We start from the raw sequence: 17,278 nt of genomic DNA, 5'->3' as shown, positions 1-17,278 counted from the left end.
ATACAGCTTGTTCACACCAACTTTCCCCTTCCCTTGAAAACAAGGCTCATTTTGAAGACACTGCTAAAAGTTGCTCTTTAGGGATCAAACTCTCTTTTGTCTCAATAAATGGTAACATGCCAGAAATGTATAACTGCAGTAAACAAATAACTCATCTGTGCACGGTTGTTTTAGTCTCAATTAAAGCTGGAAATAAGATTTTGCATGATGGGTGCCACGTGAGGGCCAGTGCACAGCTCCGCTCTGTGGACCCAATCCAGGTTCTGCAGAGGATGAGGGAGATGTTCCCACTGGCTCCCGTGACCTTTGGACCAAATCTGCCATAGATGTTTTTCTGGTTCCAGAAGAGCCACAGGCTGTCTCGCAGACAGCCAGTGCACTGCTGCAAGGAACCCTGTGACTTAAAGGCTCCGTTCTGCCATTAGAAAATGTGCAAGTACATTGACGTGTGTGACTCAGCAAAGCTTGTGACGTGTAGATGTTTAATTCTAGTAGAAGATAGTGAGGAGAAGGTGTACAATAAAAACAAAATAATAAGAGATGTGCAATTAAGAAATTCTGGCCTTCTAACTAAGTAGTATACATCTGTAGTTCATGCTGTGAAGAGATTACTGTTCAAAGCAGCCCAGTGTTAGAGTGCAGAAGCTGGTTCTGCTCTGGCTGGTCCCTGAGCCAAGCTGAGCTGCGGTTCAGCGCGTGTGCTGGGTGTGTTTCCGTCACCCGTGGCCGTGGTTGCTCCGCGCGCTGTGTGCGGCAGGGGATGCTGTGCCTGCACGGGGGTGTCTGCAGCTCGGCAGGAGCGCATCGAGGGGAGACCTTCCCGCAGATACTGAGAGAAAAGGTCCTTTCAATCGAAACAAAAATCTAGGCAAAGACTGAGATATTGTTTTGAGTTACTTTAAAAATGTAGAACTCAAAGTACATAATCTTTTTCCCCAATGCAGACCCTCTCTTTCCTCTCCTTGGGACAGTCTTTTATGCAAGTAATAGAATGGCTGAGTAATTTTCCGTGGATAGTAGCTGCTAGCTTTTGGAAGTTTTAAAGGGAAAATTTAATATAAAATGGAGAAACCCAGGATTTTTGTCCCCTTGTTGTAAATAATCTTGTGTTTCAAAAATGTATGGGATTAAATAATCAGATCCTGAGCAGGTGCAAGTTGTAACCTACCTGCAAAATTTGAATTTGGTGATTAATTTCATTCTTTCCTGGGTTGTGCTTGTAGCTCTATCTCCAAGTCTTTTCAGAGATAATGTAGCACCATGAGCCGTGTTTAGCATAATCAAAATAATCATGTACGTGTAGGAACTCCAGGATTAAAGAGAACTACAAGTAGCCCTAAGTAGATGATGAGAGGAGAGCACGCTCTTTCAGTGAGCGATTGGTTCGTTGGTAATGAAGCGCCCCAGAGATGCTCTCGCAGCGCCAGCCCGTACAGGCAGCGCCTTGCTCTGGAAGCAGCAGCTCGCAGCCGCACACGCCACGTCTGCCTCGGGCTCCGTCCCTTCCCCTCCCGGCTTTCCCGCAGCAGCCGCGCAGCGTCCTGGTGCGGCAGGGCCGGGGTGCGTTCTGCTGCTGCCCCTGCCTACCTGCCTTTTTCTGTTTTCTGTCTTTCCTGATTTCTACTTATTTTGGACATTTTATAGCAGGTGGTGGTCACCTTGGGTAGACGTGTTCCCTGAGGTTTAGGAAGCATTCATTCGTTGCTGGAAATGATATATGAAATGGTATGCTGTAGAGATTTTTTTCGCTTATAAAATGAACGCTGTAGTTTTGAAAAGGCGTCACATACAGAAAGTGTGCTGAAGGAATTCGAGGTGTATAGAGTGTTCCCAGCTACCTCCCCTGAGGATTTCTTCAGCACTTGTTAAGTAGAACCCCCCTGTTTTGTAATTAAAGAAACAGTCTGCCTGTTGCATATATCAAACAGCATATTATCTCCAAAGTAAGAAGCAGTTTGATAGGCCACATTAAGTGTTGATCAGCGCAGGAGTGTCTAACTGCAGTGGAACTCGCTGAGATGACTGAATCTTCTTTGGGGTAGCTAAACCACGTGGCAGAACTAACTTGTATAACTTAGGACGTCTCTGAGGCACTGAGTGGGAAACAACCAGGTCTGAAAGGAGCACCCAGGGCACTTAATGTGTCTTGGTGGTATTGAGAAGGATGAATGTCAGTGGAAAACATACTCATTGTGTATGAAAAAATAACATTCCAGCAAAATATTGACACCTCTAACCTTTTTGAAGGTACAAGAAGGGATACAAATAACTCAATGCACTCAATAACTGTGCATTAATTGCAAAAATCAATAAATGTATTGTTTAGACCTGTGAACAGGAAATCAGACTTCTAGTAAAGTTTCCTGTGAAACAGATGACAAGGTTGCTGTGGATTTAGCCCAGATACGTGATCCTGGGTGTCATACAGGTACAGATTTCAAAAGGGAATCTATCTGCATGGAAATCATCCTTCCGCTTCAGCAGCAAAACTGTTCTACATGTAACTGTGTGCTGACCACCAGCATGCCAGGAGATTGTGCCTAGAAAAATACACTTTGAAGTTGATTTATTTCTATTTAGCTTGGGTTGGTTTTATGTTTTTCACTCTCTTACAGTGTGTTTACACAGCAGTAAGGACACCCAGAGTTGACTATTGATGTTTATTGAATCAGTCATATCAAATAGACACTTTGGGGAGTCTGCCCATGGAATGCAGAAGCCTTCCTTGGAGCGGGGAGCAGTCGGAGGCCCGTGCTGGCAGAAGCGGCTGGCTGCTGTTGGCTGTGTGCGTGACTCCAGGCGGGCGCGGCGGGGCGGCAGGTCCAGCGCGGCGTGCAGGGTCACGGCGTGCGGCGAGGTGCTCTGGGTGCGTGGGTCCTCTGCGCTGGGCAGCCCCTCGCCTCAGGAGGGGTTTTATTTGCCAGTTCCAAGTCAAACTCTGAGGTCAGCCACCTAATCTATTCCAGCTGGAACAGTTCCTATCTCTGCTTAGTGCTTTCTGTCTGGACAGACAGTGCACAAGGGTTCAGATCTCATTAAGGTATCATTTAGAACAGAAAACCTGTTCTATTTCATTTTGAAATAATTGACATATGTTGTTCTTTTTTCTCCCTCTCTACTGATTTCACTGACATGAGAGGAAACCATATAATTATTCCACTTTAGTAATATTAGAACAGATATTTAAGGGCCTGTTTTAGTCGTTGGACGCACACAGTGGGATTATTCTGGGGTCTGGGCCCATAGGGAAATGAGCACTCTCGACTTCCTAAAGTGGGGGAGTTGAAGAGTCTTGGTACTTGTCTGTCTATTCAGCTGGGTCCTTTAGTTCCTTTCCTTGAAGCGTGTGACAAAGCTGATAAATGGGAACGTGAATGCACTGAAAGATAAGTGCAGGGGTCAGCAGCAGGAAGCCAAAAGGGAGTGAACAGAATTTGTTAGTGATCTGGCAGTTTACTGCACCAAATGTGAATGATACACGATTATATTCTCATTCCTCTGTTTCACTCTCCCATTCTGATCTCTTTCCTGGGTGCTGACGTTTTTTTTCTAGCCTGTCTTTGCTAACATTTTGTACTAAATCAAGCAGCAAGCTGCCTTTGTTGCAGGTGAAGGGCTCCTGAAAGTTGCAGGGGCCTGCGTCATCTGGGCCGCCAGAATTCCAGAGCCTTTTTCCAGGGTGCTGGCGTTTCTCCCCGTGTTGGTCATCGAGGTCTACCTCATCATTCCAGCCTCTTTTGCTAGGATGCTGGCGCTTGTGCATCAAATACCTTCTGCCTGGGTGCTGTCTTTTGGATAACTCATTCAGATAGGTTAGCTGTGCACTGGGGATGTCGTCCAGCTGATCCGACAGTGACCTTCTGCCAGGATGCTGTCGCTTTTTCAGCTCCAGGTAGCCAGCAAGGTCGTCGTCTATCTCTCTTTTCCCTGGATGCTGCCTCTTCTGAATGTCTCTGTCAAACATGTCTCCCTCAACATCTCTTTTGCCAGGATGCTGTCTCTTCTCCAGGTCACTTAGGTACTTTTTCCCAGGGTGTTGTCTTTTGGAAAGCCATTCTGGCAGAGGGGCATTTGCTTCTGTCCAAGGAAAAGAACAGCATTAATGAGCCCCCATTATCCTCACTGAGAAAGTTGAAATGGGAATTTGTTGAGTTCTACAGTACAGGATCATAATACGTTGCTTATTATGCCCATTTAATTGTGAAGTTAACTGTATGGTCTTGAATTTGATCACTGCATGGCATCTCTCAAAACAATTCTGTCACATTTTTAGCAAAGACAGATTGATACATTAGGAACCAGATGCCGTGAAATGGGAAGACATGCAGTGACCAAGCCTTGTGTTGGTTCAGGTAAATGTGTCAGGTTCAGGTAAAGGGAGGGAGTAAAGGAAGCTGAGCAGCTGGAAGAAATCAGCTGCAGAAGCTGGGCATGGGGAAGAGCTGGAAAGGGTCAGCACGCAGGGAAAGGACAGGGCTGAGACACGAGTAGAAGCAGGGATGTGAACGTTTCAAAGCCAGCTCAGTTATTTCCAGCCACCAATCTAACTCTGGGAGTATCTCTTACTCAGTCCTAAGCTCTTTTTAATGCTTGAAGTCTTGGACTCACAGGACCAACTCTCAGCATTCACATGAAGAGGGAGGAAGGTTCTTTCCATGGGCATTGGCACCAGCTCCTCTCTCCCCCTAGCAGGGCTCTGTGACCATGTTGGTGGCAGGCATGGACCTGCTGCTCCTGCAGCCCTGGGCTGATGCGCTCCCAGCTGTGCCCGCTCAGCACAGCGGCTGCACCGGGGCTGATGCGCTCCCAGCTGTGCCCGCTCGGCACAGCGGCGGCACCGGGGCTGATGCGCTCCCAGCTGTGCCCGCTCGGCACAGCGGCGGCACCGGGGCTGATGCGCTCCCAGCTGTGCCCGCTCGGCACAGCGGCGGCACCGGGGCTGATGCGCTCCCAGCTGTGCCCGCTCGGCACAGCGGCCGCACCGGGGCTGATGCGCTGCCAGCTGTGCCCGCTCGGCACAGCGGCCGCACCGGGGCTGATGCGCTCCCAGCTGTGCCCGCTCGGCACAGCGGCTGCACCGGGGCTGATGCGCTGCCAGCTGTGCCCGCTCGGCACAGCGGCCGCACCGGGGCTGATGCGCTCCCAGCTGTGCCCGCTCGGCACAGCGGCTGCACCTGGGCTGATGCGCTCCCAGCTGTGCCCGCTCGGCACAGCGGCGGCACCGGGGCTGATGCGCTCCCAGCTGTGCCCGCTCGGCGCAGCGGCCGCACCGGGGCTGATGCGCTCCCAGCTGTGCCCGCTCGGCGCAGCGGCCGCACCGGGGCTGATGCGCTCCCAGCTGTGCCCGCTCGGCACAGCGGCCGCACCGGGGCTGATGCGCTGCCAGCTGTGCCCGCTCGGCACAGCGGCCGCACCGGGGCTGATGCGCTGCCAGCTGTGCCCGCTCGGCGCAGCGGCGGCACCGGGGCTGATGCGCTCCCAGCTGTGCCCGCTCGGCACAGCGGCCGCACCGGGGCTGATGCGCTCCCAGCTGTGCCCGCTCGGCACAGCGGCGGCACCGGGGCTGATGCGCTCCCAGCTGTGCCCGCTCGGCACAGCGGCCGCACCGGGGCTGATGCGCTCCCAGCTGTGCCCGCTCGGCACAGCGGCCGCACCGGGGCTGATGCGCTCCCAGCTGTGCCCGCTCGGCACAGCGGCTGCACCGGGGCTGATGCGCTCCCAGCTGTGCCCGCTCGGCACAGCGGCCGCACCGGGGCTGATGCGCTGCCAGCTGTGCCCGCTCGGCACAGCGGCTGCACCTGGGCTGATGCGCTCCCAGCTGTGCCCGCTCGGCACAGCGGCTGCTGGTGGCGGGCGCTGGAGCAGCCCCTGCGCTCCCAGCCCTGTGTGCGCCCGGCTCTGCGGCTGTAGGAGCCAGGGCTTGGGGCAGCAGGCGAATGGAGCGCTCCCAGTTAACCCTGGGTATGGGGCCCACAACTGGGAATGTCCTCCACAAGTCCCCTTTGAGCTCCCCATGGGAACTCTTTGCCAGACAGGCAGGTTTTCTATGACAGGCTTTACCTTCTTATTGTGCAGCAGCTGCTCAGCACAGTACTGCCTGAGCAGGGAGACCTTGGAGAAAGCGCCTTTTGAGAGCTCTGTGCCAGTGCACTGCAGCAGACTCCGACCCTTCCCCTCCCCTTAGAGTGATAAGTATGTACATTCCAACCGGGGGGTCTATACATTGGATCTAACGATCTCAGCCTAGTACCACGCCAGCATCACGAGATGGATGTCCCCAGTGTTATATCTACCTCTTTTGGTCTCTCCCTCCTTTTCAGCTCTCTTGAGGACAGACTGAAGGAGGCTTTCCGATCTCTGCAGGATGTCATCCAGGGGACTCGTTCCCGCCTTCTCCCTCCCCTCCGGAAGGAGCAGCCCCGCGTGGAGACAAACACCAGCCAAGGTGAGGAGCAGCAGCGGCAGCGGGATGGATGGCATCGTGGGGTTCCTGCCACCTCTGTGGGAGACAGGATGGAGCAGACAACCCTAGCGATAACAGCAACATTTCCAGACACTGAGAAAGAAACGTGACTCTGCTGTAGGGACTGGAGTCTCGTAGGAGGTTCCTTCCTCATTTTTGTTACTAACCCCTCAGTTCATTTTATATCCTTCAAAGAATCTGTAAATTCTTCATAATTAAAACCAGGCACGTGTTCATTTTTCTGGCAGAATAAATATGAACATTTTAACACCTAACTTCCTGATGCACAGATAGTTCTGAAAGCCAGTGATTTCACTTTGCATTCTGTGAAGAGGAAAATCATTTCTGTCTTGAGCTCTGTGTTAACTGTTGCCCCATACAAGGCACATTCACATACACCCGCACTAACAATCTCCACCAGGCTAAGGGCATCTCCCTTTGCTAAGCGTTCGTTTTAAAACAATCCTGGGATCTACAGCACTTTCATTCCACCTTTAGTTACAGCCCAGCTTTCACAGTCTGTTAGTTTTTTGAATATCTGTTTCTATACATTTCAAGCAGCTGTGTGTCTGTATTTGCCACTGCAATAAGACAGCCGTGCTCCGTTGGGCAGGGAGATTTCTTGCGCTGGAGAGGCACCTCATCTTTTTCAGAGACACAAGAATAACCATCTTCTCTAATGCCTCTTGCCCAGATAACAAGTGGGTTTTTATTTCTTCTGGCTAGAACTTGAATTCCTAACACACTTAAGGATTTATTTTCCTGTAAGCAGGGTTCCTTCAGTAGAATGGAATGCATCTTTAATACTTATATAGCAGTCATTTAGCTTAATTATATCTTCAGAACATAAAAGAAATGTACGATGTTACAAACTTCTACAAATTTTTAAAGTAGAGAATGAGGTTTTTTACTTGTCTTATTGGCAGGTTTCTGTCACTTCTGATTAAGTCCTTGGGTAACAGCCCTAAGAATATCACATAGGCTATTTGGCTCAGAGCAATCTTTACAGAAAAAGTTACATCCAGCTGAAAAGAAAATGATTTGGTGAATTACCTGGTTTGCAGTTTCAGAGTTTTGCTCGATGCATCAGTCAAGAGATCGTTTAGTCCTTTAAAGCTGTTTGCACATCTGAGCTTCAAAGTTGCCCTTTTAGTGCTGCAGACACACGCAGCATCCACTAGAACTGTGGCTCCGTTCTCTTTGGATGGCTCGTGCCTCCGTACTTATACCGTGCTGCCTCCGGACCCCGTATGCAAATAGCTGGCACGTAATTCAGGGGATGTGGTGGTTTTTTTCCTGGTGTCAGAGATCTGCATTTTGAGTGCATTTTAGAACTCTGATAGTTATTTGCTGACCTCTCTATGTTTTCATGTGGGACTCCCAGAAATTGCTATTTTTGCATTCTCTAAAGAGATTATGTTGAATTTTATGTAACACAGCATGAAGAAAAGGAGGTTTTTCTCTGCTTAACAAAAAGAAGCTTGTGTATCCTCTATTAGACAAGCACTGTGGAGTAAGTGCAGAGAGGCAGCTAATTTATTAAGCTAAGGAAGAAAAACACTAAAAAAAATGTAATGGATTATATTTAAGTAAGTTTATACCCTCGGTGCTTATTATGAATGATATTATACAGTCTTTGGCTCACAATTTTGTTTTCTTGGCACAGGCTTCCATAAACAGTACATTAGAATACAGGGTGCTATTAAAGCACAGTTAAGTTGCTGTGTGCTTCAGAAAGCATTGTGCTATTGTAAGTAGCAGTGAGACTCCGTCTGTAACACTCTGCCCGTTGGAGGTGCTGCTGAGAGCAGCCGTGCAGGAGCTGGTGGCTCTTTGGAAATTGTAGCCATCCTGTTGATGGCGTGCGGGACTAGAACTGGAGCGCGGATTGCTCACGCTGTTGAAGCGATTCAGGATTCCTCTGCTGTTCTACGTGGAGGCTTTGGCCACGTGCAGGCAGTGTTTTTCTGCTTCCCCGTTCACTACTATTGTCACAAACACAAACCGCCTTGTGTGCCCCACTCAGCGCTGCCACCAAAGCGCTGGAGTCAGCGTGGGGACAGAACCCGCCACTGTGGCCTGAGAACGGCTCTCCTGGCGGGACAGCGGTGTTTCGGCAGCTCTGCCGGGTGCTGTGCCAGTCTGAGCCTGTACAGTTTCCTTAAGGCAAAAGGCATTTTGTGTCTGAGGGGATAATGGAAATACCATATAAAACTAAAAAGGGGTGAAGTCAGTTGCTCTCTTATCAATGGGACTGACTACTCATCAGAACTTAACAAAAAATGGTCATCTTACAAAGCTTTTTTTCCACACCCTGTTCAACTTCATATGATAGATCAGAAGATACACAAGAAGAACCTTGTTTTCAGTTCTTTAGGAAATGAAAGCTGACTTTAGTGGGGCGACTTCAGTGAAATACAGCGATTACCTCAGTCTTATTCCATGAGAGTGCTGTCATCTCCTGTATTTTGTCTTAATATCTCAGGAAAAATGCATGGTAATTGTATATAGATGTGGGGTTTGATATTAATTACCCTGATGTAATTTGAGAAGAGACTTGCATGCCAGTGCACTTGTTCCAGATTTGCAGCGGGGATGGAGACTGGGGCTTCGGCATTGGAACTGCAGCATTAGAACTGCAGCATTGGAACTGCAGCATCGGAACTGCAGCATCGGAACTGCAGCATCGGAACCGCAGCATCGGAACCGCAGCACTGGAACCGCAGCATCGGAACCGCAGCATTGGAACTGCAGCATTGGAACCGCAGCATTGGAACCGCAGCATTGGAACCGCAGCACTGGAACCGCAGCATTGGAACCGCAGCATTGGAATCGCAGCACTGGAACCGCAGCATTGGAACCGCAGCATCGGAACTGCAGCATCGGAACCGCAGCATTGGAACTGCAGCATCGGAACTGCAGCATCGGAACTGCAGCATTGGAACCGCAGCATTGGAATCGCAGCACTGGAACCGCAGCATTGGAACCGCAGCATCGGAACCGCAGCATCGGAACTGCAGCATCGGAACTGCAGCATCGGAACTGCAGCATTGGAACCGCAGCATTGGAATCGCAGCACTGGAACCGCAGCATCGGAACCGCAGCATCGGAACCGCAGCATCGGAACTGCACTTCTGGCAATTCTCTTTAAAATGGAATCTGTTTTCCTTCTTGTTTGGATTTCCAAGGGACTGTGAGACATTATACACAGAACACATCTATGGCTTGATGAAAATGTTGTCCTTGCCAGTCTAAGACCAGGTTAATAATGTTTTCCTGAGCAGGCATCAGAACCAATTCAATTCAAAGATCAACAGTCCATTTACTACAGAGGGCCAGTAAACAGTGACTGGGCAATGAAGCGTCCCTCATCCAGAGCAAGGAACCCTGTGAAAACAATTCCCGTGTATTTTTAGTTTTAAGCACTAGGGCTTTCCAGGCATCTAAGTAATGCTGGAGAGTATTTGAAATGCTTTCATTAATACCAGAGTTGCTTGTTTCACACAGCAATAGCTGTCTGGAGCTTAGCCCCAGATCTCTCCTAACAAAATGCCCACTCCAGAGTCCACTGGCATCAGCCAGATTCCTCCTTTAAGTGGGATTAGCCTTATAACTTGTCTGTCTCTGACTTGAAATGGTCCACATATTGAGTTGAAGTTTTGAAAGTCCTCTCACGCTTTGAAGCGTGGCTCTTGAAAAACACGGATGGAAAAGAGAAGGTTAAACGGCTGAACCACTTCCACGTATACAAAATCATAAAAGCAAATTAACTCGAGGAACGCCTAAGAATTGCATATTAAAAATAGCCTCCCATATGAATGTATTGCATCTTAGCACTGAGTGAATGAGTCAGATTTGTGATACATATTGAATTTCTCACCCACCTAGAAATGATAGGATGGCTAAGACTCATGCTTTGGAGCTTTGTATGACTGCAATTTCATAATAGTCTTTAGAACAGTGAAGTTCTCAAGCATTCTGTTCCTGGCTCGCTACCGTACTTGCTGGATAAGCCCCTGAAGCCAAACATGCCTTATAATAAAAAAAAGGATGTTTTCATCATGTGGCTGAAGGCTTCAATAGCTCTGCATAGCTTCTTAACCTTTGTTACATTTTTCCTTCAGTTAACCACATTTTGCTGTTCTTTTTAACCCAGAATATTTGGAGCACATGAAGCATTGTGACTGCTGTCTGTCCCACAGAGTGCATCTCTTCCGCCAGGCAAGAAGTGCGCAAAGGCAATTGCCTTGTTTCGGCAGGACGTTTTTAAAATTAGATTGCATAGATACCTAGGTTTGTATCTATGTGTTGTGAAGAAGCAAGGTTGAAAATTTGTCTTGCCCTTGGAGCATAAGGTGGGGTTTGTACTGCTCATTATTTTCCTGTAGAGTTTATCCACAAAGCTTGAGCCAATCCCGTATTCCCAGCAGTCGGGAAGTTCTGGAGTCAGCACATGTGAGCAGTCGTCTTAATGCATGTTTGGGGCATTGGTTCCTCAACAGCCCTGCCCAGCACGGGCACCCCCGCGCCTCCATTGCCGGCACCCGTGCCCCTCCATTGCCGGCACCCCGGCGCCTCCATTGCCGGCACCCCTGCCCCTCCATTGCCGGCACCCCTGCCCCTCCATTGCCGGCACCCCTGCCCCTCCATTGCCGGCACCCCTGCCCCTTCATTGCCGGCACCCGTGCCCCTCCATTGCCGGCACCCCTGCGCCTCCATTGCCGGCACCCCTGCCCCTCCATTGCCGGCACCCCTGCGCCTCCATTGCCGGCACCCCTGCCCCTCCATTGCCGGCACCCCTGCGCCTCCATTGCCGGCACCCCTGCCCCTCCATTGCCGGCACCCCTGCCCCTCCATTGCCGGCACCCCCGCGCCTCCATTGCCGCCACCCCTGCCCCTCCATTGCCGCCACCCCTGCCCCTCCATTGCCGGCACCCCTGCCCCTCCATTGCCGCCACCCCTGCCCCTCCATTGCCGCCACCCCTGCCCCTCCATTGCCGGCACCCCTGCGCCTCCATTGCCGCCACCCCTGCCCCTCCATTGCCGCCACCCCTGCCCCTCCATTGCCGGCACCCCTGCCCCTCCATTGCCGGCACCCCTGCCCCTCCATTGCCGCCACCCCTGCCCCTCCATTGCCGGCACCCCTGCGCCTCCATTGCCGGCACCCCTGTGCCCAGCTGCCAGCAGCCCCGTCCCGGCACAGCCAACGTGGTGCTCTGCTCAGACTGTCCAGCCGTCATCCTGTGCAGTGGAGCATTTGCGTTCATCAGAAAGGCAGGAGGTGACAGCATTACTGGATTTATGCCCTTACACATGGCGAATATAACAACGAGGGTTTTTCTGTCTTTATGCTGGTAAAAGCATAAGAAGCACTAGTACCTGCAAGCTGAGGTTTAGCAAATTTAATTGAACTCAGATTCCTAGCTATGATGACAATTAATCATTGACATAATTTTCTATATTTAGCGTTTGCGTTGCTTGGAGATTTAGAAATAAAATTCATTTTCTTTTGGCAGGACAAATGTTTTACTGAGACATTTGAGGAAAATTGTTTAGGGCAAGGAAAGTGTTTTCCTTTGAGAATGCAGGAACCTTGGTGGCAGTGGACGGAGATGCTGCTCCTGGGCCGGGATCATCAGGGCATCTCAGCAACAAATTCTTTCTCTTCGTGGGAGTACTGAGATCAATGTGTGCCCAGCAAGTAGCAGTCTGACCTGTGGGAGCAGAAATACTTTAGTCCAACAGTCTTTTCTTCTGATTTAAACTACCCAGGTGAAGCTTGCTTAGACAGATTTAACTAATGATCCTTTCTGATCCTCTGAAAGTAGGAACCACTCAGCCATGAACATCCGTGTTCTAAGACTGCAATGCAGTTTTTGTAATAACTGTGCTTGGAAACAGGAATATTACGGAGGGGGTGTCTTAGGCCTGCATACCTGGCTACATCCGCTGCGTGATTTCAGGCTCATAGACAATAGGACATCTCCAAAGAAGTTGTGGGTTTGGGTGTTTTTTTAATCTGGGCCAACTTCTGGGCCTCCAGCACCTGGTCAGAACAGGAGTAGGTCCCAGCCGGCTCCTTGGCGTTGCGGCTGTGTTCCCGGGTACTGGTGCGGGTGCTGCACGCGGCACAGAAGGCGAGCAGACCCCTCACGGCCGGCGGGGCTGCGGGTCCCTCGTCTCAGAACAGGCGCCGTGCCAGCGTGAACAGGACAGTCCCGCGCTGGGGTTCCTGTCCCAGAGACACCTTGCTGAGTGCCTGGATCCCAAAGTCAGGCTCAGCGGAACTCTACAGTGTGAAATTTGGCTTGTTGCTCTCTTTAATCAGAATTTCATAAAAGAAGTTCCTTTATCTGTTGACAGAAACTGAATGTCAGAAATTGTTCAAGGAGGCCAGTGAAGAGAGGTCAGCCTGTTTTCATTCTCATTGAAATCCTCCTGACATCTGTGCACCGAGGCGCCCCTGGACTCCCTTCGGAGCACAGGGACGATCCCGTGCTACAGCTGCCTCCCACGCGAGGCTCCTGTGCGGTGCAGAGCCGTTAACACATCAACGCACCCGCAGTGCGATGGCCGCGTCCTCCAGCCAAGCACCCGGCCCTTTGCGCAGACTTGGTTTTTTTGGACTGATTTAGTAGAGCTGTAATGCTTTCTTTAAAGGAAAAAAGTTAAATTCAAGCACCTCAAAGGGTCTTTTGTTTCATTAACAATGTCCTTTTCCTATTTCACAGCTAGAAAACTATCTCTTTTTAATATGTTTACTTTTTAGAACTCTCTTTTTTTTGGCCACATTTTTTGTTTCATTTTCCCAGCAGGTGATTTTTCTATGTAAAAGGCTCTGGAGGTTTATTATATAGGTGTTCATGTCCTTTCTTCCCACTCGTTGCACAGTTACTCATGACACTGTGCACTCCATTCCTGGGTAGGAGGGGGAGTTTCTTTTCTCGAACTCCAGAGCCACCTTCCAAGCTGTACTTTGTCACCAACCCACAGGCAGCCCGAACCTGATCTGTTCTAAAGAACACAGACAGTGTGCTGTGCCGTCAGCCGGCCCCGCCAGCCTGGTGTTGGGCAGAAGGTGCTCCTTGGAGAGTTCTGCACTTTCACGTCTTCTTGGGACACGTTGCTCCGGCCACTGTTGGACATGGATAACTGAAGTACATTGGTCTTCTCTAGTACAGTCATTGCTCTGGGAACCCTGAAATGTAGAAGTTGCCATGGAAACTGCTCTTCTTCTCTTGAACTATAAGACACAAAAATGCCCTGTGGAATTAATGTGCCACCTGCCACTGCACTGTCACCGTTTGCATCGAGAGGTGCTGAATGTTGGAGGGGTTTGCCCCGGGTCATACAGGTGTGGTGGCACAGTCAGGAAGCGGGTCCGGAACCCATTCACTTGTTCCAGTCCCTCATTAAAACAGCTCAGGTGTTTGGTAGCCCACCACAAGTCACACGTCTTTCCCGGTTAAAAGGTTGCCCACATGGCATTGCTTCTGTGTGCAAGGCCGAGAGAAATATCTCCACGGGCTGCTCAGAGCATCCCGTTCATTGCTGTGAAGTGTACGCTGTCACTGGACTGCAGTTTCTAGCTTCTCATCTCTTTAAACAATTTTATCCAGTTGCTTATTTATTGAATTGTGTTTCTTGCAATGATTGCAGATCTAAGCTGTTCTATCTGAGCTCTTGTTAACAATGTTGTAAATGAGGAACAACTTGTTTGCTAACAGAAATGAGAGGCAAATTGGATCTTTTGTTCTCTCTAGAAAATCTAAAAGCACAGTTTGTTCCTTGAGCTGATCCAAGAGAAAACGATGGAGCAGGAGATCAGTATTGGGTGGACAGCTCTCTGCTTGTGTGATCCTTTCTAAAATGCAGCTTCTCCTGCATCAGAATATGTAAATAGCTTGGCCTGCAGGAGGATGTGCTGTATTCTTGTGGAAGGTGTAATTCCTGCTTCTCTTCATCTTCATTTTAATAATATGAAAATGCCAGAGTGGGTACAGCCACAATGATCTTCACGTGGCCCCTGTGATTAGTACAGTTGTACAAGGCAGGTCAACTTTCAGGAATACAGACCTTTCTTAGAGCTGACAGAAGGCATTTGTGTCTGAAAGTTTGTCTCTCTTCTCAGGATTGAAAAACGACTTTATGACCCGCCCAAATTATCAGCTTGTCCCAGTGACAGAAGTCACTATATAAAAGGCATTATACCTAACGTACAAACCTTGTACGGAATGTAGATCGCGGCTGGCGGCAGGGTGCAGCCCAGCTGCGTCTGCGGGTGCTCGGAGCCGCTGCCGGGCGGCGTGCCGGGCGGCGCCGGCGCTCTGGTGGCGGTGAGCGGGTCGCGGAGCGGCAGCGCCCGCGGGTGCGGCGGCAGCGCCCAGAGCAGCTTCGCGCAGGCGGCGGCGCAGCGGGGCACGGGCTTTGTTACAGCCGTCGGAAAACAGGAGCTTGAGGAGTAATACCAGCTCGTCTATTCATTTCCAGTAGCTGGGGATGTGGAATGCAGGAGGGGAGCTGAATGCGGCTCCTGTGCCGTGTTCTGTGCTCCAGCCCCGAGCCGGTGGCGGGGCCTGTTAGTGCTGGGGCAGCGAGCCGGCCCCGGGCCCTGCTGGAGCGTGAGCAGCCGCTGGCTGCGGCTGGATGTCACTGAACTGCGCCCTGGAAACGGCGAGGAACCACAGCAAACGGCCGCCGATGAGGGCTCTGCGCCTTCGAACTGCCGTTCTCCTTAAAAAATCCCAGAAACGGCAAAGGCTTCTGCTCTAATGTAAGCCCAGCACTTCACAGTTTTGCAAACACTCAAGTGTTGAAGCTTTATCTTTTGAATTCCTTGAAACTAATAGAAAATCCTGTGAGGGAACTTAATGTGGGGAGAGATTAGGTCTTCTGTTTTAAATAATGAATAGTATGAGTATTGAATGAGATGAGAACATTAATTTCTGTGCAGGGAAGCTCTTAATAGAATTACTGAGTAAATTCCACATGGAATGCACACATCTCCCCACAGCAATTTAAATCCATAAAGGCCAGGCAAGGCTTTTATATTAGAGGGAAGAGAGAGTGTCCCACACAGCATTAAAACTGTTACCAAAAGGAGTATAAATAACATCTTGCTTATATCAGCTAAATTGTTTTACAGTTTCATGAGGAAGCAAACCCAAAGCGTTATGACGTTAATCCCACATATAGCTTTACTGACAGACTTTTCAATATTAAACAGCATATTATGGAGTCAGAACCTGACAGATTTAATTGTATGCTTAAGAGTCAGTCTAACTCACAGTTTGTTCCTCCTGGGATAGTGGCAGTTTGGAATTAAAGATCTCAATGGATTCACTGTAATGTTTCTTTATTTTGTAATTATCTCTGCCATGTTTATGCAGAGCAATTTGTATAGTTTCCTAGTCAAGAGAACCCTCGATTTGGGAAGAGGTGGCTGTCCTCAGGGTATCTCTGTGCCCTGGCCCTTGTTTCGGGCATAGTCCAGGGTCTTTCAAGCCAAATAATGTCACTCAATGAAACAAGCAGGACCTTATGCCCCCAGGCACCAGAAAATCCCAGCTGCCCAGCCCGTTGTGCTTCCACAGCTGCTAATGACAGCACTCAAGAGATCCTTGTTCACTTCCAATGCCAAATTAGTCATTGGACAAAGAAAAGGTACAGCTCAGTATACTTTGCCAAAACAATGTTTTTAGGTTGGGTCAAGTTTCGCGATGCAGCAAGAAGAGACTCAGGGAACTTGATGTTGTATGACAGGAGTGGTGGACATCGGCTTCCTTGGGAGAAGTGGGGCTGCTTCAGCTGTCCAGTGACTTGCAAAGTCACTTGGAGGTTTGTGAACAGGAGGTCACTACTTCCCATAGCAATTAAAGGAGTAACATGCTAATTTGTTTCCTATAAGCTGGTCCTTTACACTTGCTGCTAACATGTCCTAATTATGGTAGAGAGGCCATAATCGAGCATGGAACATACACCTGCATGTACCTACACCTACCATATGTATGTTCATACACCTGTATGTATATGAAATGACTGAGCAAGTGAGAGATGGAGTAATCATGTCAGTTGCGTTGGCCATAAATATGATATTGCAGGAGTTTCGGTAGCTGTAGATGACCGAGCTGGTGGGGGCCGGGTTACAGTTGGTTTGTGAGCTTTGCTGCAGTGAAAGAGGACAGGCATTTTATCCTGGCAAGGATTTCTTCCCCCTTGTAAGGACAGACTCATAAGAAAGGCGGTCGCTTGGCATTACCAGCAGGATGAGGACATTTTTGGTCTCCAGTTCCAGCATGGACCGTTTATGGGAAGGTCTCAGCCCGCAGCAGTGACACAATTACAGTTTCTGGTACTGCCTGTTAGTCCCACTGTGTCTGCAAAGCACGTGGCAAAGAGAATCTTTAGGGGCTTTTTATTTCTATCACTCGCACCCATCACTAAGGGCACCAATGACACTGGAAGCTGGTACTTAAAATCCAAACCTTCGCTGCACCAAGGATATGGATTAGCTTTAGAAATCAATGGGGAAAAGCTACAGCTTGGACTGGGCTGCCCACAGAAGCCACCAGAGACGTGATACGGCACTGAGATGCACACATTGCATAGAGCACAACAGGTCAGCAAGTCCCTTCTGGGGAGGGTTGAGTGAATTACCTGGTTAATAGGAGGGAAGTTCCTAAAGAATTCAGTTTAGAACCCTGCCCATCATCCATAGTCATCCAGATGAAGCTGGGTGCACAACAGAGAGGCTTGGCAGGGGAAGAAGATCCCCACAACCAGTTGTTAAGTCAGGTGATGTTCATATTGTACCTC

The 17,278-nt window shown here is 49.6% G+C and overlaps 1 protein-coding gene and 1 long non-coding RNA gene across 4 annotated transcripts in view; one reads left to right on the top strand and one right to left on the bottom strand.

The window, feature by feature from the left end:
- The window catches only part of LOC309443338, a 43,403-nt gene that overhangs the window by 6,161 nt on the left and 19,964 nt on the right, over positions 1 to 17,278 (top strand). Inside the window, exon 2 of the long non-coding RNA XR_014184785.1 lies at positions 6,321 to 6,445. This is a non-coding gene — a long non-coding RNA (uncharacterized lncRNA). The remainder of the gene's footprint in view (positions 1 to 6,320; positions 6,446 to 17,278) is intronic.
- Positions 2,653 to 7,971, bottom strand: TRH (thyrotropin releasing hormone). 3 transcript variants are annotated; one of them, XM_082060181.1, is made up of 3 exons: positions 7,517 to 7,971; positions 6,294 to 6,499; positions 2,653 to 4,077 (listed from the first exon to the last, which is right to left on the bottom strand). In XM_082060181.1, the coding sequence occupies exons 2-3, from the start codon at positions 6,478 to 6,480 to the stop codon at positions 3,491 to 3,493; spliced, it is 774 nt and encodes a 257-aa protein (XP_081916307.1). In that variant the 5' UTR covers positions 6,481 to 6,499; positions 7,517 to 7,971; the 3' UTR covers positions 2,653 to 3,490. The 3 variants fall into 3 exon arrangements, with proteins under 3 accessions (XP_081916307.1, XP_081916308.1, XP_081916306.1); XM_082060182.1 differs by lacking the exon at positions 7,517 to 7,971 and adding an exon at positions 7,375 to 7,400; XM_082060180.1 differs by lacking the exon at positions 7,517 to 7,971 and having other exon boundaries at positions 6,294 to 7,309.

This window comes from Streptopelia decaocto, assembly GCF_964273445.1.
Source record: "Streptopelia decaocto genome assembly, chromosome: 8".
Classification (NCBI taxonomy): domain Eukaryota; kingdom Metazoa; phylum Chordata; class Aves; order Columbiformes; family Columbidae; genus Streptopelia; species Streptopelia decaocto.
The sequence above is the reverse complement of the archived record's forward strand: the minus strand, read 5'-3'. Positions and strand labels throughout refer to the sequence as shown.